The 26,942-nt window shown below is 44.9% G+C and overlaps 1 protein-coding gene across 2 annotated transcripts; it reads left to right on the forward strand.

Annotated features, from left to right (window-relative positions):
* The first annotated feature begins 5,211 nt into the window (after positions 1 to 5,211).
* Positions 5,212 to 26,471, forward strand: kdm4ab (lysine (K)-specific demethylase 4A, genome duplicate b). 2 transcript variants are annotated; one of them, XM_064338080.1, is made up of 22 exons: positions 5,212 to 5,667; positions 7,410 to 7,569; positions 8,242 to 8,417; positions 9,296 to 9,410; positions 9,708 to 9,901; positions 10,593 to 10,642; positions 10,793 to 10,896; positions 12,508 to 12,645; positions 13,659 to 13,879; positions 14,419 to 14,606; positions 15,466 to 15,806; positions 16,307 to 16,412; positions 17,704 to 17,930; positions 18,590 to 18,782; positions 21,347 to 21,423; positions 21,756 to 21,811; positions 22,375 to 22,483; positions 22,961 to 23,149; positions 23,742 to 23,912; positions 24,001 to 24,120; positions 24,311 to 24,403; positions 24,746 to 26,471. In XM_064338080.1, the coding sequence occupies exons 2-22, from the start codon at positions 7,429 to 7,431 to the stop codon at positions 24,884 to 24,886; spliced, it is 3,150 nt and encodes a 1,049-aa protein (XP_064194150.1). In that variant the 5' UTR covers positions 5,212 to 5,667; positions 7,410 to 7,428; the 3' UTR covers positions 24,887 to 26,471. The 2 variants fall into 2 exon arrangements, with proteins under 2 accessions (XP_064194150.1, XP_064194149.1); XM_064338079.1 differs by lacking the exon at positions 5,212 to 5,667 and adding an exon at positions 5,676 to 5,810.
* The last annotated feature ends 471 nt before the right edge of the window (positions 26,472 to 26,942 follow it).

Genomic DNA, 26,942 nt, shown 5'->3' on the forward strand with positions numbered 1-26,942 from the left:
TGGGCAAGGTTATTCTCAGACATGTTGTGAACACAGGCTGGATCTATCGATCCGGGCACAGGAGGCGGTACAGTTTCTCTGCAGTGTCCGTCCCAGCCCCAGAGCTAAATGAACAGGTGCGGATTACTGCCAGTCCCTGCAACACCTTCATTTCACAGCTATTTACCAAGAACAGCGGTTTTTGTGTTAGACTTTCCCCTTGCTGGAAGAAAGATGCCCTTAAAAATAGAAATCGCTTCCTTGAACACAGACAGTGCCATACACAGATGAAATGTTTCCAACTGAGAATGCACTGAATCCAGGATTTGATCAAATGCCACTTTGGAGAAGCATTTCCTTCAGGATTTTGTGAGGCAAACCTGAACCTCATGCACCTGACTTTGACCTGAGTTTCCATTCAGATTTTTACCAATTTACAATTTTTGTTATTAAATCAGGTTTTCTCACCCTGTCCGTGCCTTCTCTGCTGAAAACAAAAAAGTAACTTTGTGGTTGATATGGTACAGTTCCAAAACGCTACGATGGTTAACTTTTCAGCACTGCAGACACCAGCTCCTCTGTAACCTTCCTGATTTCTGAATAGACATTAGTCATATGGGCAGGTGACTGCATGCAGATTCAAGCTGTCTGTTGTGCATGTGCTCACTCAGTGTGCGCTAATGCCAAACCGTAGCCTAGCTGAACTCATAGCAAAAGCAACACAGGCCCCCACGTGGGCATATTTTGTCTGGTTCTCATGCTGATGGTCAGGAGAGTCTCTACCTCATGTCATCTTTGGAGGAAAAAGTGTCAATCATATACTCTGTGATGCAGGGATGTGCGGAGAGCTTTTGAGGGGCAGGTGCTCAAAGTGAGAAAAGAACACATCCACAAAGACAAACGGCTTTACATACACCCAGTTTTTGTACAGGCTATATTTTAACAAAATTAATGAAATAAATTAACGTAGGCAGCAGTAATAATACAAATATTAATTTGCATATCAAATCATCAAAGGGGCACCTTGGACACTAAAAGGTGTAGGTGCTTAGACGCCGCCCCCCCCCCCCCCACCCACCCATCTCTGCATGTGCCGGCTGTCATGTGGTCATGTGGGCAAAGAGCACCGCTTCAGAATGCGTCTTTGAGCATCAGGAAGCATTCTCACACCGTAGCAGTCTCTAGCGAAACCAGCTGAAGTGGCCATATTGGCTTTCCTCACCATGAACACCGAGAAGCCCAGGAAAAGCACGGCTTTAGTCCCCCCCCCCGCTGTGAGTTAAATTCCTGCTTTAAGGTGGCAAATCTATAAAATAATCGTGATTTTTGCCAGACTTGGCAAAAACGCCCTGGCGGTACGGAGGGCCGTAGTATTCTTGGCCTCAGTATTTCAGGCTCCCCATAGTGCAATCTGATAAGAAAAGGTTGACACTAGCAACAAAATCTCATTTCTAAATCTTTTTCCCTCTGACAGTGCTCTGAGATTCTGGAAGGTGCTGTATAAATAAGGTAGATTTTTTTCCCCCTCTTACAATAACAAGTCATGAACAGATTTTCTCCAAAAATAGTTACTGTTTAAATGTGACATGGACAAACTCATGTACACTGTAGCTACAGTCCTGCACCCCTGCAGTGTCACTCACCTGTGGATGTTTTCAATCAAAGATTTCCAGTTTGGGGTGTTTAGCTTTTAGTGACTGATTAATGGTAAACAAGAATCTTTAATGAAATCTTTATTTTACTCTATTTTTGACTATAAATATGCTGTTGCAATTTCAAAAATGCCTAGAAATTGATATTCAGAGGAATACGTGATTCTGGATTTGGCATTCAGCCTAATCCCCAAAATATGGTCTTGAAACATCTTAACGTACAAAGACTTCTGATTTATCTGGAGAGAAGGCATCTGCTCTTCTCTCTGTCTAGCCTTCTGTCATTCTAAAAATACTCTAGTGTTGGATTAGCTGTAAATCAAATCTGTTGCACTGTATAATCAGTCATAGTAACCATAAAATTATTCTAGTTTTAAGGGTGTTTTTTCCATGCCCCTATTGCATATATATAACCTGTATTTCTTCAGTATATATTGAGCTGTATATATCAATTTATACCACTGCATATTTACTGAAGCAATGCAGTAAATATCCACGTTGTACTACTCTGCCTGCTGCAAATAGTGTGAGTAATGTTCACCTCAATTCACCTCAGGTATTTGATTGAAGGCCTTAATATACAGTGAGTGGAAGTTGAGTTACTTTCGACTCTAAATTATCTAGTGCCACCTATAGGACCGCAAACTTCAAGACCTCGCTACGGCCAGATTTTCCTGCCACTAATGTTGGCGATTGGCAACAAATAGAAGCATCACTGGCCACAAGCTTTAATGCTCACACAAATAAATTATAGTTTTAATGAATTAATTCTCCATAGCAGTAGAACTGCAGGATAGTAGATAAAGAAATCATAGTCATACTGGTTATTAGGGCAGGGAGCTTTTTCATACAGTCCCATCCAACATGCTGTCAAATGGCAACATGCACCATGTAGACACCTTGATTAATTATTGAGTTTGGTTTGAATTAAAAATCTATCAGTTTGCTTGTTCTGACTGATGATAGTATTGCTGTTATTAAATCTCCAAATATTGTACTGCAGTATGTGGTATTTCCACACAGAAGTGTAGTCCTGATACGTGTGAGTTCCAGAGGGCAAATATAACTATGCCCTGGCTGAAGGTGTATGACTGCCACTCTTGGAGCCTCCAAGCTACTTTCACTTTATTTCTGCTTTAAAAAGTTGTTATCCATCCTGTTACTGGACATGATGTTGTTTGAGAAAGTTTTCCTATTTGCAAAATGTCACAGTGTTCCTCAAATAATTCGATCAATATCCAAGTCATCAATAATACTTTGGAACCACAAATGTCAGGGACAGATTTGGACATACTCTGAAGTTTGTATTTAAGCCCACAAATATTGATGCCGTGGTAACTTTCTTTTCAGATACAGCCATTTTCTCCCACTTTGACTGGTGTAGATGCGCCACAGCAGTAGTACGGATGTAACGAGACAGCATGTGAATGCATCACATGTTTCTGAAAATTGAAGAGATGGTGAAAGTGGCAACAATGAGATTTGATTCTTTATTGTCTACACTGGCAGCAGCCTGCTGTGCCCTGGGGGTCCTAGGCACACCAAGTTTTTGATTAGTACACCCAAAAATTGGATGTTCCTCCCCAGTTCGCCATGATCGCAATATCTCCTCCCACCCCCACCAGTCCACAATCGCAATCTCACCCTGGTCCCCCTGAAAATTTCTCCACCTATGATTGGAACTGTGGAGCTGCTACTGGTTGTCTGTAACATCAGACACCATTGCAGGATATTTTTCCTTCTTTTTTTTTTTGGCTACATCAGCACTGGACTGCACAGGCAATTTTGTATTCTTGTATTTATTCCACTCTATTGCCTGCCATCCATGATGATGGCATTGGGATGTAATCCAGTGACTGGCTGTGTGCCCAGATATAATTGGTTGCAATTACAGAGTTGTACCCTTTTGGGGGCTGCCCCTAGAAAGCTTCTAAATCAAATCTGCTATGCTTTGAGCCTATTCGTATGTGCATGTCTCTAGTAACATGTACAGTTCAATACAGGCAATCTGAAGATATAAAACAAAGCAGTTGCACAGCAATCATATTTCTCACATTTTCAAAGCAATTTTTCCCACAACAATACTTCATTCAAATCAGGGCACCTGGCTTTGAAGTGTGTAACTTTGAAGAGATTAACTCTTTCAAAGAGCACTACAAGTTATTGATTGATAAGTGTATTGTGCTTCTTTGGATAAACTCTTGGAGATTCCTCTGTAGAGGATAAATAGTTGTCATGCTTTTTGAGGACTGTAGCTTTATTTGCTAAATATCATGGTGTTCCTCATATAATTTGATCAATATCCGAATCATCAATAATACTTTTTGAGGACAATAGCTTTACCTTTTCGTTGGTGTAGTTTGTTTGAGAGTGAGAAGTTTGAGGGTCAGGGTACAGGTGCAAGGCCGTTAGCTACTATGCGTATTGAGAGATTCTAACAGTATTATAGTCCATTGATGTGCACACCTTTGTTATAATTTCCTGTTTTTCACTGATCCAGTAGCTACACTGACGTTCACAGATTGTGAAACTGAAAATTCTGAGATGGCACTCAATAAAGTCTTATATCATAACAATTATCGACAGAACTGAAAGCTTGATTCTGTCTTTGCTTTTCCTATTAGTAGTTCTGCCAGCCTCAGTAAATTATTTTTATTCTTTTGATAAATATACTTGACTATTCTTCAATCTCACCACAGGGTGGTAGCAGAAGTCCAATGAATACGTTAACTTAGAGCCTTACCGCCGATTTCACTGTCTCTGCAATACACAAACAAAGCTATGACATACTGAAATGCAAAATTTAGGGTTCAGATTCTGTTAATCAACGTATATATGAATCTATACTCAATGGTAACAAAATGATACCAGATAGAATCTCATATAGTCTATGAAATAATAATATAATTCCCGCATTCATCTTATCTTTTTTTATCTTATTTTAACAATCTACACGTTTTGTAAGGATTGTTTCTTAAATAGCCAATCATAAATCCAAAATATTTGAATTTATAAACTGTCACAATTGACCTTTTAAAAAAGTATTAGGCTATATCATCAGCGGAGGCACTGGATATGCTAGCCTACGATCCTGTGAAAGATGTCAACGTGAGGCAAAGCCTTTTATCACCGATCACATCAAGTCATAGACTATAAAAACATCTGGGAAAACATCATATTTCTTTTATTATTTGTTGTTGTATTACAGTAAATATTAATTATTGTTATATATTCTGTAATATGTGCAATAATCATCATTCTCATAATAGTAAGCACGTATTAAATGTATTTGAGTGTCATGAAATGTACTCAAATACACGTAAGCCTAATGTAAAAATGTGTTACTATTATTTCGAGAAGATACTGGGACACGGGTGGGATAGTCCGCTCCAGGTCTTGGCCTGTATCACGAAGCAGGATCAATGAGTTCGCATGAGTAAAACCCGGACAGCCCTTTTTATTTTCAGTCCATGTTCCAGATTTTTGATATGTTCCGGGTTTTACTCAGTGCGGATATCCAGTTGACTCAGTAATCCTGTTTTGCGTACAGGGCCCTTATGTCTTGATTTATAAACAAAACCACCGCTTGCGCGAAGCCTTTTATCCGACAAACACTATACGTTATTAAAATCCCCGGGTTATCACAATTGGAGGTCAGTTTCACGTTCAGGCAAAATGGCTACAGTAGTATTTGCCTGCGTATGTGCCTAAATGCACGTACACATTCGAGTGACGCCGAGGCAAGCGAGAGGTTGTTACTCCGCCCAGGCTGTCCACTTTGCTACAGACGTTTAAAAATATAATCTATATTTCGGAACATTTTTCTGAGAATATTTTATTTTTGATGTGAAACAAAGTTTTACGGAAATACTACGGCCAGGCACGTGTCGGGACCACGGCAGGAATATTTCACCTGCGCTCTTTGCAACCGGCAGTACTGCGACCACAAAACAAATGCCAAGAGGCGGGGCCACAAACTTAAAGGAAGCAAGTTGATTGGATTAGATCCATCCTGAGCATACCTAACACAGCCATGGTAAACAAATCTATACTGCGCATGCGTACAGTCCATAGTAATGGTGGACGTTGCCTCTTCATCGGAGTAAAAACCTGAACTAATAGCTTAAGTAATACATCGAGGACACGAAGAAGCAATCCACAATAATTTTGCCAGCATCAGTAAGTAGAAACGTGGGATTTACAACTAGAAACAGAGATCTTTAAACTTTTATTTTATTAGTTTTCTTTTATTTTATGGATCGCTAACATTAGCCTGCTAGTCATTTTAACCTGGCTAGCAACTGCTGACTGCTCTGCCATTTTATTATTTTATGGGTTTGTCCTTAGCCTTGGTTTAAAAATAAAATTACGTTGGAAGACCTTACATATGTGTTCGAACTATTTCAGTCTCTGGTAAATTAATACATTTAGCTACCAGCTAGTTTTATTCTAGGGTTAGCTAAATTGATAATGTTAAAGGGCCTCTTCTAGACGCATTCTCAGCCAATCACAAACGCAGAGTCCGCCCCAGTTGGGACTAGTGTAAATTAGTCATGGGCGATGGGCTGGCCATTGTCGAATGTACATGGACATGAGTTGGAGTAATGGGATAATTGGATTCGTCGTTGGCAGATAATTAAGTTATAACTGAGATTATATATCATTGTTACAATCTGACGACGACACTAAAGCTTTTCCGAGATGTAGTGCATCGCCATGAATTTATTGATTTGACTATTTAGTGATGGCCATGATTGAAATGTAATATGCAAGTTAGCTGGCTTGCTAACTGTCGAACCTAGTATTTATCATTTTAGTTGAATAACATTTGGTTTTATACTCCCTGTAAGAATGACTAACTTATCTGTTATCTTGCGTTCCCTGAAGTAGGCTAATGTTACAGACAAGGAGAGAAAACAATCGCCCACTGACATCGTGGAAGCAATGATGCTTATAAAGTTGTAAGCTAACCATCATAGCTATCAACATAGCCTAGGATAAATGGTTCCATTCACAAAGATAAAATAACTTTTTAAGCTAGTTTGTGTGACTAACTAATTTGTACTAATTGTAACATGAAGTAGGTACATTACGTTAATAAATCTGCTTAACATTATTAAGGTCGCTAACTTGGAAACGGTGGCTAGGTAAATTAGGCTCTTTGTTTTGTTTATATTGTGGGTTAGTGTAGCCGATAACTGGCTGACATAAATGAGAATGCTAGCTACATTATTCGACAATTTCAAAACTCATTGTTTGTCACTCGTGACTGGTTCACTACGGTCAGTAGAACCTCTGCCAGTTTTTTTGTGATTTCGAAGCATCTGGAGTTCAAGTTCTGTTGCGGCGGAGGATGACAACGTTTCTATTGTCTGGTACAGTGGTTAGCTAACTGTAGTGTGTGATCATGGAGTGGTGTAGCTGCACTATCTTACAACAGCAGAGGGCGATGATAGTTCGAGTTAAGATAAACCAAACCGCCTTTCCTGGAGAATTCCGGGTATTAAAGAATGTTTGGTACGGCATATTATATTCGTTTCTGTTTTAACATATATCTTTCTAGTTAAACTACGATTATTAAAAGTGTTGAAATAATTTGGCTTTAGCACCTTGAACAACAAATTGCATGTTGAGTTGATTTTCATATATGCTGATGTTTGTTAGAGTACTAATTGGCCTGGTTACAGGAGTGATTTTGGGAGAAATGCGTTGCAAATTACTTCGAACCTTCCATATGTAATAATTTAAAAATACCCGTTTTATTTTCCCTTTCAAAAGAATCCACATCTCGGTCAAAATGGCTTCGGACTCAGGATCTCAGAATCCTGGCTCCAGGAGCATCATGACGTTCTACCCCACCAAAGAAGAGTTCAAGAACTTCAGCCGCTACATAGCCTTAATGGAGTCACAAGGTGCCCACAGAGCAGGCCTGGCAAAGGTATGCAGCTGGCAGAGCATCAAGTGCATTTATCAGTCTGTATCCAGTGGCGATGCAATGAATGGCATCCACCAATGAACAGGGCATAAACATTTCCGTTTAGTACCGCCTCCCCAAACCATCTTAATGAGTGTATGTGTTTTCTTTGACCCTGCCCTTCTTTTGTGTATTGTTCGTTGGCCTAATGCAATCTGAAACCTGCAAGTTCAAGCTTGCAGGGACTCGGATTTTAGCCTGAATATTGGCGGTTCACATCCCAGGAAGCGCACTCTTGTTGCGCACTTAATCACTGAGATGCTTGGCCTGAATTGTACCGGGAGCGCATTAATGGATGTTATGTTATGTCAAATGTAAGCTGGGTAATGTCACTCTTGGGGGGGGGGGGGGGGGTCAGTGAACCAAATCAATAATTAACCCAGGTAACCAGTGAGCTTGTTCCATGGCTAGATCAGACGAGCCATTTGGAAGGCATCTGCTGACTTCCAAGCAGCATTACCCTTGGTATCAGCAGCTTTTTGTAATGGCCTGCTCTTCATGCTTCTTAAGTTGTTAAGGAAAGCTCAGTGGTTTGTGGGTGATGTGCCATTCTGACGGTTTGGCCAGGATGTGGGTAGCTCATCTCTCTGCACGTAGTGTAGGTCACGTTTGAAGGCGTTGCCTTGTCTTCTGCAGATTGTGCCGCCTAAGGAGTGGAAGCCCAGACGCTCGTACGACGACATAGACGACCTGGTGATACCCGCCCCCATCCAGCAGGTGGTGACCGGGCAGTCCGGCCTGTTCACCCAGTACAACATCCAGAAGAAGGCCATGACCGTGAGGGAGTTCCGCAAGACTGCCAACAGCGACAAGTGAGCGGGCGCCATCGCCGTCGTCACGGTCCTCAACAAACCACTTCGTATCAGACGGCCACAGAGAGATGTGGTCACACTGCTTGAGCTCTGGCATGTAGCTGATGCTGTTTTGGTAGATGATGGACTGTGATAGGCTCTCTCTCCTGCGCTCACAAGTGCTTCACGCAAATGACGCGCTGTACTCTAACTGCAGGTGGCTATTCCTGAAAAAAAACGTGGGTTGGAATGTATGCGCATGCTCCAGTTTGTGCGATAGGCTTTCGCGATAATTACTTTTTGCAGAAAATTGCTACAGGTGTGCGTGACATTGGCAGAGTGATAATATTGTTTATGAGAAGGGAAAGGTTTGTGTTGGTTTCAAATGACTTGAGTTCAGCTGGGCATTTTTTGTTGCACATCTTTTTCCATCATGGCAATTGTGTCTGCAAAGTGGAAGAGATTTGAAAAATTGTTACAAAACTGCCCTGCCCTGCCCTGCCCTGCCCTGCCCTATTAAGTTTAAAGTTTTTTCTCATGTCTTGTCGTATGTGCCATGCATGCTTGCTAATAGCAGCTGACAGTCATTCATTTCTCTGGTGGTGCTGTTGATTTCACGGAGTTGAGAAGTGGTGGCCAGGAGGTGCCAAATCACATTATGTGTTACTGTCTAAGGCTCTTTGAATACTGCAGGGTCCTTTTAATATGGTCCAAGTAGAGTGCAGCACCATTTTTCAGTATTGTCTTGCCGTGACAATAAGAAAAATACCTTGTACTATTTTCTAATCTGAGGTCTGTGATCCTTTTAGCCTTTTTTTTTTTTTTTCCTGCCGTGTGGTTCCATAGGGCCTTACAGTTTATCGGTCATTCTCATCTGCTTTCTTGGTCTTCCCACGTAGGTTTTGCAGTCCACGGTATATCGATTTCGAGGAGCTTGAGCGAAAGTACTGGAAGAATCTAACCTTCAATGCGCCCATTTACGGAGCAGATGTGAACGGCACACTCTATGACCCTGTGAGTGTTCCACTCCCCCAGTTTGTGCGTTATGTTCGTCGGTTAATAAATGCTTGCTGATCTTGGAAAAGTGTGCCTGTGTTCCTGGTGATTCTTCTCCTGAGCTTTCCTTGGTATCAGGTACTCGGTTCATGAAGAAGACCAATTACAAGCAGTTTGGGATTGGTTACTCAGTGTCTTGCATTTTGTTTCTTAAATTTACAGCCTTTTTTGTTCGGCTTATGATGTGAGTTTCTCACAGTCAGTGACTGCCTGTGGTGGCGGCCTCACTTTTTAAAATATAATATTTTTCCTCAGGACGTGTCGGAGTGGAACATCGGTCATCTGAACACCATCCTGGACACCGTGGAGCGGGACAGCGGGATCCTCATCGAGGGGGTCAACACGCCCTACCTGTACTTCGGCATGTGGAAGACCACCTTCGCCTGGCACACTGAGGACATGGACCTCTACAGCATCAACTACCTGCACTTCGGCGAGCCCAAGTCCTGGTAATGTCTGCAGAGAAGGACTCCTTACCCAGACAACTTCTCAGGGACCAGCCTGAAATAAGGCAGGCTGGAGTACACTGAGCTCAGTGCGAAAGACGCAGTTCTAATGTATAAATACCCTCCCATTAATTACATGAAGTAAGGTGTGCATGTGTAAAGACTAATATACCACGTAATTAGAATAAGTGTCGTAACAAGTTACGTATTCGTTATTACAATGAAAGGCGTAGTGATATCGCTAAACTGTGCTTTTTATGTATACATGCACACTATGTACGGTGCACACATGGGCTGCTCGCATGTACACCCAGAACATACTAGATAAAGCGTCTGAAAAAAACTTCTGCTGTCACCTGTATGAAGGTATATTTAATGGTGCCGAGTGCATTTATGGTGACTGCCATTGTCTTGGTGTTTTTGATCATGTCCTGGTTTAGTAGATGCTAGGCGATAGTGTAAGAGGTAGATTCAGTGAGGACTGATGTGTTCAAGAGGTTAAATGAGGTGGAATTTGGGAGGAACTGAAACTCATAGCAGCACTTTCATAATGAGGTTCCCTCTGATATTTGACCGTCAGAGTAACTTGCTTCTTTTATGAATGTGTATATTTATCTTTGTACATCTATCCGCTTAATATTGGTGAGATGTAATTATTTAACCCTAGGGTGAAAACTTGTATGCATTCTTACAGGTACTGTGTTCCACCAGAGCATGGAAAGAGATTGGAACGCTTGGCCAAAGGTATGAAGGATGATCTTTCTGATAATTTGGCTGTGCATCTGTCTCACCTGTATCAGCAGGCCCCAAAGGCCACTTTCACAGAGTAACGCTCCATTACATGTCTTTCAGTTTTATACTGTTCACTGTGATACGGGCTCATTATCTCCACAGGCTTCTTCCCCGGAAGCTCTCAAAACTGTGAAGCATTTCTCCGGCACAAAATGACCTTGATCTCCCCCTCCATCTTGAAGAAGTATGGCATTCCATTTGAAAAGGTAACCTCTCTGCTGGCAAAGTACATTTAACATTTTCAGCCCTTTTGGAGATAAAAGAATCTTTTAGTTTGTTCCTGTACAAATTCATTTTTTGGCGAGTTATGTTCTCTCTTTTTTCATGTCATCCCCCACACAGCAGCTCTAGACATTATGATAAAGTTTGAAAGAATTTATGAACCGTTGAATTGTGCTGCGTGTAGTTCTCAGTGTCTGATATAGTCATAGTGTGGTGTTTTTTTTCCCGTTAGCTAAAAAGTCAGTAAATGAAATTTAACCCAAGCGTAAAACAAAATAAACTGCATCAGCGCACTGAGAGGAAAAACCCTGTAAGAGACAGCTGTTTTGATGAAGGCATTTTGAAAAATGTGGGGTTCAGTCTTGCATGTAATATCAGACGGTTAACTGCAGTGGGGAGATGGTTCTGCAGGGCAGGTGTATTGTGGGCAAAAGCCTTGCGGTACAAACTTGCAAATAGAACACTGAGCGGGGCTTCCAGGAAATGATGTCATAGGGAGTGTGCTGTTAAACACCACAGCTGTGTTGAGCAGTGCAATTATAGATTGCTTGTCAGTGAGCAGTGGAGTACTGTATTTTGTAATTAGCTGCAAAAAGTGTGTGGAAACCAGTGTAATGATTTTAAGAATCTGAAATTACAAAAAAAAGCCTCAGTGCCAAAATGAAGGTAGGTAGGTGCGCAGTGTCTGGCGTAAGTAGTGTTGTATGTACCAGGCTTAAGCGATAGGGCTACAGTCAGTGACTCAAGGGGTGCAAGCAGAGTGCTTCTGAACCATTAGCATGCTCTCTAGCTTTGTGCTAAAAGCTTTTGTTCCCTTAGTGCTGCAGTGAAGAGCATTTTATGCGCTGCAGCTGGTGGAGCAAATGGGTGTGCACCAAATGCAGGATTCTCAGCCTTTACCGGAAACCAATACGTGCATTTTGTGACAAAAGCATGGGCCCAGTCAGATTTGCCTTTTGTCTGCGGGCAAGCTAGCGTTAGTCTACTTAGGAACGCACATCTGATACTCTGATCAGATAGGGTGGAAAATGTTTCCTGTGCCCTCGCATCATATGTTGCCCTGGAAATACCGTGCTCGAATTGCCAGAACTTATGTACGAAGACATATTTATCCATTTTGTGTACTCCCTCAGTGTTGGTGGTACCACTATGTGAAATTACAAAACCATGAACGGCAAGGTTGGCCACATGCTTTTAAATGAAATAATGACGGCTTATTTGATTTTATTTATTGCATTGTATTGTCTCTTGTACATTGCTTTTGCGACTTATGTTTTGTTGTCCACAATCCCTGTCTAAATTTATTAAAAATATTTCTCATCTAATAGGACCTTAATCTACCCGCAGTTCATCTGTACTCGCTGTGATAATGCATATCCACGACAAAATAACAAGCAGCCAGTACTGAAACCAGCTAACATGTTCAGAAGCCATTTGACGGATTTTCAAAGGCATTTGGCTAGCTAACTACCATTTGTGTGTTCAGCATCAAACTATTCAGCTTGAATTGGTTAGTCTAGACTCCGTGATCACTGCTTCCTTTCTTGTCTGCAGTCTCCTGATGTTCTTCATGCTGTGACTGTTGCTCGTTCCAGATCACTCAGGAAGCCGGTCAGTTCATGGTGACGTTCCCCTACGGCTACCACGCTGGCTTCAACCACGGGTTCAACTGCGCCGAGTCCACCAACTTCGCCACGCAGCGCTGGATTGAGTACGGAAAGCAGGCCACACTGGTAAGGAGAACGTCTTGCAGCCAGAAGTCCCATCAGGGCTGCTGCTGGCTTGAAGGAAGTTCGGTTCATTACTGTGAGAAAGTCCCTTCAGTCATAACTGTCCCTTTTCCTCTGTCAGTCCAGCATGTGGCCTACCAAGGCATGTTTGTCACTTGCTTTTCCACCATCATTTTCGGCCTAAAGGGCCAGATAATAAGAAAGACAAATTTATTTCCCTGTTAATGTTTTCATTTTTTCTTGCGAAGACTGTCTGATAAGCTATCATGTAAGTATCACCTGCATGTTCTGCAGTCTTATCAGTCAGGTTTTCTGGCAATGGCAGAGCCATGCTAATTCATTAGCAGGCTAACATCTGTCAAATATTAATCTCTTCCTTAGGGTAAGGTCTATGTGCAGGATCTTTAATGATTTGAATAGGGTATTTGTAGGCCACCCTTAGCTCTTAATGGGGTGCTATTCATTTATTTATCCTTTGTTTTACCAGCAGAGTGCCACTGAGATGAATATCTCTTTTACAAGGGTGCCCTGGCTAAGTGGCAGCAAGTAGTATAATAAATTAGACCATACAAGACAATTCGTACAATACAAAAACTTCAAGGTAAAGGCATTCAGAAACGTGCACACTCCTTGATTATAGTGTTTTGAATCAAGTCTTTGGATTCGGCCAAAGTTGTCTGTAGTTGTTTTTCTGGCGTGTTCCATGACCGTGGTGACGCATAGGTAATAGCCAACTTTCCAAATTCAGAGAAAGGGTGAGATGCTGTAAAAAGCATGATAGAATTGGAACACTGATTGTAATGACTATTATTCCTTATCAGATCAGAAGATAGGAAGGAAGTTTTCCTAAAATAGCTTTGTAAATGAAGACATTCCAAGGACATAATCTATGATTCATTAGAGAGGGCAGACCCGCTCTCTGATAAAGGAAGCAGTGATGGGTGATGGGTAGGTGACCTAGAAACCATAGAGCACCGCAACGCCCTGTCTGAGAGAGACCGTTGCTTCCCTTGCAGTGCTCCTGCAGGAAGGACATGGTGAAGATCTCCATGGACGTGTTCGTGCAGAAGTACCAGCCCGACCGCTACAACCTGTGGAAGACGGGGAAGGACAACGCGCCCATCGACCACTCCAAGCCCACGCCCGAGGCCGCCGAGTTCCTGGGGTGCGAGGGCGTGGTCCACAGCGGCGAGGACCGCTGCGAGGACGCCGACCGCTCCGAAGGAGAGAAGAAGAGGTCAGTCCCTCCGTCACCCGCCGTGGCTCCTCATTTTAGGATGAGGTTTCATACATTTGGATTATTCCAACCCTTTCGGTTAGAAACAAGGGTGTGTAGATCTAAGGAATTCTGTAACTACGTTCAGAATAGATCCACACGCAACGGTCAGTTAAGAAGAGGCTAAATTATTAAAATATTTCCGCCATCTAGCCTTCCTCAGTATAGTGTTACATGCTGATGGTAGTCTTGTAAACCTAACTCTATAGCTTCACCGCAGGTGTACCAGGTAACTGAGATGAACTACCAATCAGAGCATCTGTTTTCCGGTGGACTATTAAGAAGTGCCTAACTCATGGCAGCAGTTCCAAAAAATAAAGTGGATTTGAAATAGAAATGGATTTTGCTGTTGTTTCAGTCGTTTGAGTTGAAAAACGGGTGTAGCTGTAATACTGTACTTTCCTTGATTGACACTCCACTCCAAGTAGCACTGTGTCTTGCTGCTTCTGCTCGTTTGCTAACTCCTCTTAATTGATTTCACCCCCCCCTCTTTCCCCCAGCCTCTCCAAACAGAGAATAGGGACTAAGAGACATCGAGTGTGCCTGGAGCTCCCGGAGGAGGTGCTCTCCAAGGAGGAGGAGATGGAGCAGGAGGAGGGGGAGGAGCAGGGGACGGGGGCGGGGAAGAAGGCCCGGCTGATGCTGCAGACCTTCGGACGAGGAGCTGCGGCGAGCGGGGAGGACACAGGTACGCACCTTCCTGCTCCTCTGGGTAACGGCGTTCCCCTAGTGATGCCCACCAGCAACCGCTACCTTTCACCTCCTTTAACATTAGCAATGACAGGGGAGAGCAGGGCACGCAGTGATCTTTACTCTTCAGTATTTGGCTGCTCATGTATCACCTGGATGTTCTCAATGGTTCCTTTGAACTGAGAGCAGTCAGTACAGCTGCTGAGTGGGATTTTTTTATGATTTCTTTGAAAATGTAGTTTGAAAGAGAACAAAATATGAGCGTACTATAATTTTATATAAGGTGCTGGTGATCTTAGTGATCATACTAAAAGCAAAAATAAACACCGCACACTTGAGCTTTGTAATTTTATTAGCAATGTTTCTCCATCAGGTCAGTGCCCTGCTGACGACGAAAGTCGAAATTTGATAGTGAAATTACGGCGCCTTAGTGTACAGTGTTCATTTTGTCTTTTGATATTTCTTTTTGTTTGTCAGTTTGATGACGGATTTGCGGTCTCTGATTGGCTCTGAGCCCTGAGGGGCAGTGTGAAGCGGTCTCTGATTGGCTCTGAGCCCTGAGGGGCAGCGTGAAGCGGTCTCTGGTTGGCTCTGAGCCCTGAGGGGCAGCGTGAAGCGGTCTCTGGTTGGCTCTGAGCCCTGAGGGGCAGTGTGAAGCGGTCTCTGATTGGCTCTGAGCCCTGAGGGGCTGCGTGAAGCGGTCTCTGGTTGGCTCTGAGCCCTGAGGGCTAGCGTGCGCGTGTTTAGCAGCAGGTATAAATGCGGCGGTGCTCTGGTGGTACTCTGTTGTAAGTCGCTCTGGATAAGAGCGTCAGCTAAATGCCTATAATGTAATGTAATGTAATGTGGTGTTGCAGACGTGCCCGAGCTGAAGCTGGAGGACACGGTGAAGGAGCTCTCCAGCATGGAGATCTACCCTAAGGGCGGGGCTCCTCTGGGGGCCAAATTCACCATCAGCCTCAAGCACAGGGAAGGCCCCTCCCCCTCCCCCCAGTCCCAGGCCCACCCTCAGTACGGCAGCACCAGCTCCCTGCCTCCCCCCAAACCGGGCGTGGCCAGCCTGCTGTTCCACAGGACCCTGAGCCCCACGGACGCCCTGCACGTCCACAGCTACGCCAAGGAGCACTATGTGGCCCCGAGCCCCCGGCTGGAGGAGAGGAGGCCAGGCCCCCCACCTGCAGCACCTGCCAACGGGAAGGTGAGGCCACCTACGCCATCTGTGTCTCCCTCTTTCTCCAGCTCTCTTTCTCTACCTCCATCTGCCTCTTTATCTACCCGTCTCATCTCCTTTTCTCTACTTCCATCTCTGTTTACCTCTTTCTCCAGCTCTCTTTCTCTACCTCCATCTGCCTCTTTATCTACCTGTCTCCATCTCCCTTTCTCTACTTCCATCTCTGTTTACCTCTTTCTTCATCTCTTTCTTTCTCTACCTCCATCTGCCTCTTTATCTACCTGTCTCCATCTCCCTTTCTCTACTTCTATCTCTGTTTACCTCTTTCTTCATCTCTTTCTTTCTCTACCTCCATCTCCCTCTGTCTTAAGCTCATCTTCCTTTTGCTCTGCCTGTCTCCATCTCTCTACTTCCATCTTCATCTCCCTCTTTCTCTACCTCTGTCCATCTCCCCCTTCAGCTGTTCATGATTTTCAGCTTTTTCTACAGTGACCTTGCAGAATTGAAGTTTGCTTTCTCTCCACCAGGGGGCAGATGTGGAGCCGGTGTGCAAGAACATGAAGAGCAAACGCCTGCCCCTCAGCAAGCTGCCTCGCCTCCACCCCCTGATCAAGGACTGCTTCAGTGACGAAGGTAAGCGAGGACCTGGTCAACCTGGCATCCACTGCCCAGGTCAATGTGGCATCCACTGCCCAGGTCTAACCTGGCATCCACTGCCCTGGTCAACCTGGCATCCACTGCCCAGGTCAATGTGGCATCCACTGCCCAGGTCTAACCTGGCATCCACTGCCCTGGTCAATGTGGCATCCACTGCCCAGGTCTAACCTGGCATCCACTGCCCTGGTCAATGTGGCATCCACTGCCCAGGTCTAACCTGGCATCCACTGCCCTGGTCAACCTGCCATCCACAGACCAGGTCTAACCTGGCATCCACTGCCCAGGTCTAACCTGGCATCCACTGCCCAGGTCTAACCTGGCATCCACTGCCCAGGTCTAACCTGGCATCCAGCGCCCAGGTCTAACCTGGCATCCACTGCCCAGGTCTAACCTGGCATCCACTGCCCAGGTCTAACCTGGCATCCACTGCCCAGGTCTAACCTGGCATCCACTGCCCAGGTCTAACCTGGCATCCAGCGCCCAGGTCTAACCTGCCACCCACTGCCCATGGCACTGTTTGGTGCTCATTGTAACACTTTCTCACTGATCTTGCTGCTTGATGAGAACGGTGCCACGTGTTCCCAACAGAAAATGTGGTGTAAGAATTCCTGCAGAGAAAGATCCTATAGCTGGAGACCGCTGGTAGAAAGCCAATGTAAAGTACACCCTGAAACAATGTAAATTATGCCTTGAACATGAAGAATCTGGTGTGACGGTGTACCTGTGTTTGTACATAGGAGGAGTTTTGACACTCCCTGAATTACAGCTGCTGGTCGACACGCCCGTTCACTTGACACACTTACCACAGAAAAAAACGGAACCTTTTTTTTTTCTTTTTTTACAAAACAAACAAAACCACACGATGACTGTTTTGACTGTTTCAGACCATAGTACAGTTGAAACTGAAATGATGTTGTACATCAGTTGTGTCTAGTGAAGCAGCAGGATTGTATGATAATGCAGTTCTGCCAAGCAGCAGTACTGAAACTTTTCTCTCAGGAATTCAGGTTCCAGCCATTAAATATTTTATGAGGCGGTTCTTCTGAGAATGTATTATTGTGCCTCTGTGAGCAACGTGAATTACACCCAAGAGTAAAATAACCGTTTTTTATGTTTGGGTATGCCTGTGGCAAAGAATTTTTTAGGCAGAAAAAAAAAAAATTTTCTCACGTTGTGCAACACTTCCTCAACCGCGCAGCAGTGAAGCTGTGAAGTCATGACTTCAGTCTCTGACCGTTGTGGTTTTTGGTCTGCCTCTCTCCCTCAGAGCTGCCCGAGCCAGCCCCTGAGGAGGAAGAGGAGGACGAGGAGGAGGAGGAGGGAGAGGAGGAGGAGCAGGAGGAGGTCCAGGAGACGGAGTCGTGGGCCAAGCCCCTGGCCCAGCTGTGGCAGAACAGACCTCACAACCTGAAGGCGGAGAAGGAGTACAACCAGCGGATGGGCCTGCAGGCGCCCTACTGCGCGGTCTGCATGCTCTTCCAGACCTACTGGCAGGTACGCGGGCTCCACTTCCACCTCCCCCCGAGAACCCCTCGGAGAAGTCTTCTGAGGACAGAGACAGTGACACCACATTAACCTCAGTGTGGGAGAACAGGCGTCAGCAACACTACTGATACTATAGTCAATACCTGCTATACCTGCACTGTTTTTGCCCACAAAATAAAGCACAGTGCATTTTTATGCACCTAGAGAAATAAATGTTGTCGACATTCTTTAGGTGCTTTGCATGACTCATTTTGCAGATTCTCTTTTCTGGAGTGGGTTGCAAAATGGCTCTCGGCACAAGTTCAAACAGGCCTTTGTGGGCAACCTCAGCAGCCACTACAGCAGGAAGTTTACTGCTGTTTATAAACATGTGCGATATCGACTCATCGTTGTGTCTGCCTGCCTGCGGCTGTATGTGTCCGTCTGTCTGTTTGCCTGTCTGTGCGTGCATGTGTGTGTGCGGGTGCGTCTGTGTGTGTGCATCTGTGTGTTTGTGCGTGTGCATGCGTCTGTCTGTCTGTCTGTGTATTTGTACGTGTGTCTCTTTGTGTATGTGTGCATTTGTGTGTGTGTGTGTGTCTCTGTCTGTGTGTTTTTTGTACATGTGTCTATGTGTGTGTGTGTGTGTGTGCGTGTGTGTGTGTTTACGTGTGCGTCCTCTCCCCCAGTCGGAGTACGGCGGCGGCAGCCACAGGCCCCCAGTCGCTCGGGGCGACGGCCTGAAGACCATGCCCCTCATCCCGGAGATGTGCTTCACCACCACCAACAACTCGGAGGTGCACTTCTCCAGCCCCTACCTGGAGGAGGACGGCAGCAGCCAGCTCATCAGCTGCTCCCAGTGCAGCGTGCGCGTGCACACCAGTGAGCCCCGCCCGCCTAAGCCCCGCCCCATCCTGCCCCGCCCCGCTCCACCCTTATTGTTAATATTAATGATGCCATTACCCTGCCAGTGCATCCATTTGTGGAGGTAACAGGATTCCCAGTGGCTGCACGGATACTAGTGCCACTGCTCTTTATGTTGGTAGTACGTCAGCGCGGGTCTCATCAGTGGGCTGAGTTTTCCTTTTATGGGCTGTTGGATATGTGAGAAATGACGCAGACTGTGCGATGCGAGCAGATAACAGATAGAGCTCGTATCAGTGCTTCACCATTGCCTAGCGTGTCCCTGTTAGCGTCTGTTAGCTTGACGTGTCGTGGTTTCCAATCGACAAAGTTCTTCTTCTTGTTGATCTAAAGCCGCGTTTCCACCAAAATTACCCGGAACTTTCAGTCCCAGGAACTACTTTACCAGGAACTAAAAGGTTCCTTCAGCCAATGGTTGTCTGCGTTTCCACCGGGGTCTAAAGTACCGCGAAGATTAGGCAAATTAGCCTACTGACGTTGTCGTCGGTCCATCTGTCATATGATTTCTTCTGTAACCCCATACTACCACCGAAGTAGCCTACATTATTTTCTAATAACCGGGACAGCCCGGAGGGGTTTATTCCACTTATATACAACGGGTTACCAACAATGACTATATATGGTTACTTTTGTATTTATTGATTTTCATATATCCTCTCAAACACATTCATTAACAGCAGAAAACATGCACACGTTGTAAACAATTTGCTGTTTTATTACTTTCTCGTCGTCAATTCCATATAGGCTAATCGCGAAATGACAAGAATAGAACGAAAACTCGGACTTGCGTGAAAATGTAAATTAGTAGTGGTACAGCCACCGTTTGCTTTCCTTCGAAGTTACTGCTAGCCGAGCAGCGAAGTGTGCCCTCCTGATGCGAACCATGCACCATAAATGAGTCCATAGTCTTCCTGGTCTTTTCGTGGAATTGAAAAATGGCAGTAAAATTGAGTAAAATTACGGCAGTCTGAAAAAGCTAAAGGGAAGATTACTAGAATTAACCTGTTATTTTACCCGGATAAAAAGTGCGGAAGGTGATTTCCAGTTTGCTTGTACTGTATCACCAATGTTAATTATGCAGAACTACCGCATACCTCAAATAACTGTATCAAACGTTTTGAGTCAATTACAACGGGCTAACAAAGAAAATCCGGAAGAAAATGTTCAGCAACCGAATTAATCCGTTTGAATGTTTTGGTAGCCTACGTAATATGCTGTCCCAGCACGAATGCTTAGCATTTTATAAAACGAATACTAAAGCAAGAAAAGAACAGAAGAGCACACGTTATAATTCCAAGATGTTGACAGGCTATAACCAAAAGTAGGCTACTGCGCCGCATAACATACAAGTTTGATTTGAAGTTATTATGAAAATAAATTGGTTTGCCGCTGCATATTTTCAAACATGGCGGGTAATGGCGGAAAATAAATACAACACAAATGCTACGAGTACTCGACCAATCAGAAATGTTCAGCGCTGCAAGCTCCACCCAAAAGGTTCCTGTACTTTCGGAAAGTACTACCCCCCGAGCAGGAACGTTTTGGGGGGTAAAACAAAGCCCCCAGAACTAAATTTAGACCCTAGTTCCTGCGGTGGAAACGCACTGAGTTCCTCAAAAGGTTCCTAGTTCCGGGGTATAGTTCCTGCGGTGGAAACGCGGCTTAAATTTAGCAGATTTCTTCTATCTTTTCAATAAAGAGGATGAGGCAGAATCTTCAGAATAGTTGACTTTATTCTCAAATAAATAGAGTACAAATCCGTGGTGTCCGCAGAACAGCCCAACTATTCCAGGATATCAAATAAAAAATGTGTTTATTCAGCTCTCATGGGTTCTGACATGAGTGCAAATGAGTGCAGCTGTTACATGGATCCAGATATATGAGTATAGAGGTTATTCAGTTAATTTAGAAGATAATGTGTGAGTGTGCAGTGTTCTTTTACTTATGCTGATCATGCTGACTGTGTACTTCTACTTATAATTACGCTGACACTATGTGTGATTATGTACTAATACTATGTGATGAATAACAAAATAATAGAAGAATAATATGTCATGGAAATTACCAGAAAACTAATTACCAGAAATTTCCAACAGATGCACATTTGTGTATCTGTGCAGGGCAGCCCGTGTTACATAAGGGTGTGTAAATGCACATGGCCCTTTGGCCTCTAGTGAAACGTCTCTTCGTTCTCTTTGTCCATTTGCCCCTTACTGGCTGGGAGTGCTGTACGTCTGGGCTCTACAGTGCTCCCATTTTATGAGCATTTGCTTGTGATATTTTATTTGTGCTGACTGGTAAAATAATTTAGAAGCATCTCTGCTAATTGGGATGCGTTAGCATTCTCCTAAATTGTTAAACTTGGGAGCTCCTAGGAAGAAATTACAAACGTGGAGCCCTGTGCTTGTTTTCCCAGTGTGAGCACAGTGAGCACATAGCCAGTTGAGCGCATGGGTCAGGTCAGACACTCTGTACTCCGTCCCCTTGCTCCGGGTGTTTGAGTGTTGTGTTCTGTTTCCCAGGCTGCTACGGCGTGTCCCCGGAGGGCGTGTCCCAGGACTGGAAGTGCGCCCGCTGCGAAGCCAACGCCATGACCGAGGTCAGCGCCGAGTCACTTCTTCCTGTCTGCCAGTAACGCTCCCCCTTCCCTCCCAGATCCGAAAAGAACAACAACACCAGTAGCCCCAGCGCGCTTCTATGTATGAACAAGAGGCATTTAACCCCTGGGGAGCTTTCTCTGTATTAAAAAAAAAAAAATGGTTCTAAAAAAAGTATACTATGTATAGAAGCTGGATTGCTCGGTATGCCACAGGCATGCATTTCCCCTCCAGCCACTAGGGGGAGACATCACTGGAGGGGTGTGTCTCTAATGTAGCCTGCTCATGTTTGGTTTGTGTCCCAGTGTGTGATGGGCTGCCTTTCTGTTTACAGGACTGTTGTTTATGCTCGCTGAGGGGAGGAGCCCTGCACAGAGCCAACAATGATAAGTGGGTATCTGCGAGGCCTTGAACAGGGCTCTGCAGCCAGAGTGTATATAGTACACACACACACACACACGTACACTCACAGACACAGCCACGCACAGTCACACACACACAGTCACACACACACACACAGTCACATGCAGTCACACACACGCAGTCACACACACACAGTCACATGCAGTCACACACACACGCAGTCACACACACACACAGTCACATGCAGTCACGCGCACACAGACACTGTATAAGGGCTTGGCTAAGTAAATTGCACCCTTCACATTATGGTCAGTGTCTGTGTGACTGTGGAATATATCATTAAGCAGGTTATTTTTACAAGGCCCCATAACGCGTTAGCGGATTTCCATACCGCGCGTATGTCACAGAACCCTTTGTGTCTGCGCCAGCAATCTGTTGACAGGGCTTCTCCATTCCAACACAAGCACTAGATTCATATTTAATGTAATCGTGCCAGTGTGTTAATGGGGCGACGCGCTCAGGTTAATGAACCCCAGCGGCCTGTCCCGCGGCGCGCGGATCCCGTTACCTGCCTCTCTGCCGTCCTCCAGGTGGGTGCACGTGCTGTGTGCGGTGGCCGTGCTGGAGGCGCGCTTCGTCAACCTGGCCGACCGCAGCCCGGTGGACCTGAGTGGCATCCCCCTGCAGCGCTTCAAACTGGTGAGCCGCGGGTACTGGGCGGGGGGGGCACACTTACGGGACGGGGTGCGCTGTTACAGGGCGGGGTGCACGGTCCTGGCCCCCAGCCCATTCCCAGATGACCGCTGAGCTTCTGCAGTCGTTTGTCATGTGCTACTGAAGTGTTTCGGTAAAAATATTTTGTTCCCTTTTTTGGGAAGTGCAACTACTGAATACGGAAACAGGTTGAAATGGCACATTCTGTTCTCTTATCATTACTTTTTTTTAATGCTGTTAAAATTTAGGAGTTTTATAGGAAAGTCTTAGTTATGGAAGCGCAAACGGCTATACGTTAGCCTGCAGTCTCTGCGCCAGCTCAGTCCTTGAGTTGCTCCAGAGGCCTTGCATGTGTGTCTCCAAAGCGGGGGGAGGGGGGGGGGGGTCTGAACAGCAGGGTTCCCTCCGTTCCCCGTGAGCCCTCGGGCGATGACCCGCCCGCTGCCTTTGTTCCCCACGCAGAAATGCTTCTACTGTAAGAAGCGGGTGCGGAAGGTGGCCGGCTGCTGCGTGCAGTGCTCCCACGGCAGATGCCCCACCTCCTTCCACGCCACCTGCGCCCAGGCCGCCGGCGTCCTCATGCAGCCCGATGACTGGCCCTTCGTTGTCTACATCACCTGCTGGAGGCACAGGGGCCCCCTCAACACTGCGGTACCGACGGGGGGCAGAGTGGGGGGGGTGGGGTTGGGGGTGCGCCTTTTTGATCTTTGAAATCCCTGGCTCTTGAAGCTTACCTTGAGCTGTATCTTACTTGAGCTGTATCTTACTTATCTAAATTCCACTTGCAAATATGCAGTACCTGTCAAACATGAATCTTTAATTATGCTGCTTGGGGTAAAGAGTGTTGAAGCACCAATATTTTGTCATAGGCACCCTGGGAACCAAGATATATTCGTAACAACTGGGTGTTAAGTCAACAGTACAATGCCATGAGTGATTTCATAGTTCTGATAGTTTCAGGTTAATATATAACCAAAGATTTAGAGTGTAAGGGCCTTGACCATTGGGCTTGACTGAGGGATCAGTAGGGGCTAGATTTTTATGTTGTTCAAGAGGAATCTATTATAGTAGGTTGATGGGATGTTCAATACACAGGAGAGCTTGTCGTTGAAATATTGTCATTCAAGTATTTTTGGGAAATTTGAATGGAGATTTCAATATGAGTAGCGATTGTAAAAATGAAAATGGCTGGCCCTGTTGGGTAGCAGTACCACAATTTTGTTCTCTCTCATCCACGCTGTAGCGGAACAAGGCGGCAATGCGGGAGCTGGAGGTGGGACAGAAGGTGATCTGCAAGCACAAAAACGGCCGTTACTACCGGTGTGACGTGGTGGAGCTGACTAAGGCCACCTTTTATGAGGTCATCTTCGACGACGGCTCCTTCAGCGACAACCTCTTCCCAGAGGACATTGTGGTGAGTGTGTGCGCAGCGCTGCTAGGCTAAGTTGACCGTGTCGTAGCGGTGCGGGTAACGGTGGCGTGACTTGCGTTTCCTCCTCCAGAACCGTGACTGTCTGCTGCTGGGTCCTCCCCCAGAGGGGGAAGTAGTGCAGGTGCGCTGGACAGATGGCCTGATCTATGGAGCCAAGTTTGTCGCGGCTCATATCATCCCAATGTACCAGGTGAGAGAGAGAACCCTATTCAAACCCGCTTTCAGCAGGGACATGGGGCGGTAATTCCTGAAAATAACGGCCTAAACCGAGTCGTTTGTGTCCCAAGTACCAGGGTGCACCTGAAGTGACCCTCGCTTTGTGTGCTTGGTGGTTTATGTGCTGGATGTTTCATTAGTGTGCTAATGCTCCCTGGTCTTAGGTGGAGTTCGAGGACGCGTCGCAGCTAACGGCTAAGAGGGACGACGTCTACACCCTGGACGAGGAGCTTCCAAAGCGAGTCAAGTCAAGACTGGTGAGCACACTAAACTCCGCGCAGACACATTAACGGCGTGTCTGATTCGGTGTGTAAGCAAGATCCATGCCATTCGCTGTACTGTGTTGTGTGTGTGAAGCTGTCCTGCAGCAAATATTATTTACTTGTGTTGAAGGTTCTTGCATCCCAGCATCAAAGGCATGTCAGCTTTAGATGAACAATAAATACTGCTAAGTTTATCGTTAACATCAGAGTGTTGTGTTTTCAATAGTGTAGAAAAAGGAGTAAACTTTATTTGTGCTATTATTGTCATTGGTGTGAAGTATGGTCAGGTGTGCAGTCAGTACTGATGGTGCGTTGGTTTCTTCATTCTGTTCCAAGTCTGTGGCGTCAGACATGCGCTTTGACGGGATCTTCACCGAGAAAGAGGTGAAGCGGAACTCCAAAAGACAACGGGTAATCAACTCGCGGTACCGAGAGGACTATATCGAGCCTGTCGTCTACAGAGCCATCATGGAGTGACCGCTCCCTCCCAAAAACACCCGCTCAACCAGGGACGCACCAGCACTGAAGTTCGGGACAGTTTACCCTAGTAACCTTAACTTATTGACTGAGCCAAAGGGCACCGTAAGGCCAGGACCTGGCCCTGGTAGCGCAGCAGGCTGGCACCCTTGGCTCGCACTTATTGCATTATGACATGGCGTTTTTCTTGCCACGGCACGGAATCCAAGTTCACGGTGAAGTCCCATTTTGAAATTGTTTTGTTTCTGTTTCTTTTTCTGTTTTTGATGTCCTCGCTACTGATGGAGGCCTTGATAAGGCCGAGTGGGACAAGACCTGCCTGACTTGTAAGGGCAGTTTGTCACACGCAAAGGACTCATTTCCTGATTGGACATTAAAGCAGGGCTTATCCTTTGTTTCTTGGTATAGATTTACCTGCTTTTGGTTGGGTATTTATTTTTAGGGTGCTACATCTGCAGTTGCTACGTGAAACTGAAGTGCCATTTTATTAAGATTAGGCTTGTACATCCATTGACGTTTGGTTGAATTCATGAATGATACCCTTTTAGGACATTTGTCAACAGCAAGTTTTTGTTGTTGACGCTTTTTTAAACCTAGTGATCAGTAAAGGACTTTATAGCGAATGTTGTGTATTGCTCAATACACCAATGCATCATGAATGAAACATCCATAAAATGTATTACACTTTATCACAAGCTGGATTGATTAACTGGAACTTCGCGTCTGGAGAGGAATGTCGTTCTACCTAAGATTTGAGAAGATCGGTTTCAATAAAGGCCAGACTTTATCTCTGAGAGCCCCTGTCATCTTCCTTCAGGTTAAGTTGTCTGTACATTAAAGCTCTGATTTGAATTTCTAGAATTAAAATTCCTAAGTAATTAAAATTTAGGAATTTAAGAACAAAGTGTTTTTTACAGTAGCTTGCTGCAGTTAGAATCTCATCACTCAAGATGTATTTATATTTGTTATCAGAATGGTTTTTTTGTCGGGTATGTGTTTGAAAATGTATTTTTGCATTAATGAGCCCTCCCAGGTATGACTCTGAGTATTTTTTGCCCTGTTGGGGAATTAAAAATGCTAAACCCAGCAGGCTAGTTACCACCCTGTTGATTTGCTCATAACGTAAAACCTCATGATGCAGGGGACATATGACTGGCAGGGGCTGATAACATCTAATCAACACAGTTTTATTTACCGCCAATGTGAAAAAACCGTGGTGAATATCGTGTTCTGTTTCTAAATGCATATTTGGTTTTTTTTTTTTTGTTTTTTTTTTTACTTCCTTTTTTTACTTGTTTTTCTTCCCCCATGTTCTGTGTGGTAGACCAGCTGTGATCAGTAGTCTTTCTGTAGAATTGTGTGTCAGCCTATTTAAGGGCTGCCAGCTGTCATTTCAGGGATGAAGACCTTTGCCCTCAGTCGTTTCCACTGAAAAATGCTGCCGGTGGGTTTTATTATTTTTTTTGTGACTTCTGTCGGCCCGTTTGTCATGCCTGCCCTGGCACTGTTGATTTCTGGTGGACACCCAGCGCTTGTCTGTTATAACGGCGGTCTGTTTCAGTAAAGGATTGAGGCTGAAGCATTACATGTAGGTGAAGTGTCTTTATTTTCTATCCCCCACTGACCGGTAGATGGGTAACGATGCTGGGTTATTGGGTAAGTACACGTATTCATTTTGTTTTCTCATAATCCATATACGACATAACGAGCGACACCAAAAGCCTCTTGTCTGCGATTAAAACCCATGACTTTCAATGCACTTGCTTTTATCACCTAATTTCTACACTACAAGGCTGTCATTTGTGTAATTCTTGTGTTTTTCATATATATAAACTGTGTATTTTGTCTCACTTTCCGTACACTTTGTGTACAATAATGCCATGGGTTTGAAAGATCAGAGGTAAGGTTACAGCTAAAATGATTCACATTAACTGGTAACTGCTGAAGGTTCATCAGACCACTACATGAATCGTGTGAGGTCTGGTGCGTCATTTGTATGGTCGAATATTGAAGCCATTCACTTTCCTTGCATTAATGCTCTGTTTTGTATTTTCAT

This window comes from Anguilla rostrata, chromosome 6, assembly GCF_018555375.3.
Source record: "Anguilla rostrata isolate EN2019 chromosome 6, ASM1855537v3, whole genome shotgun sequence".
NCBI classification, from domain to species: Eukaryota; Metazoa; Chordata; class Actinopteri; order Anguilliformes; family Anguillidae; genus Anguilla; species Anguilla rostrata.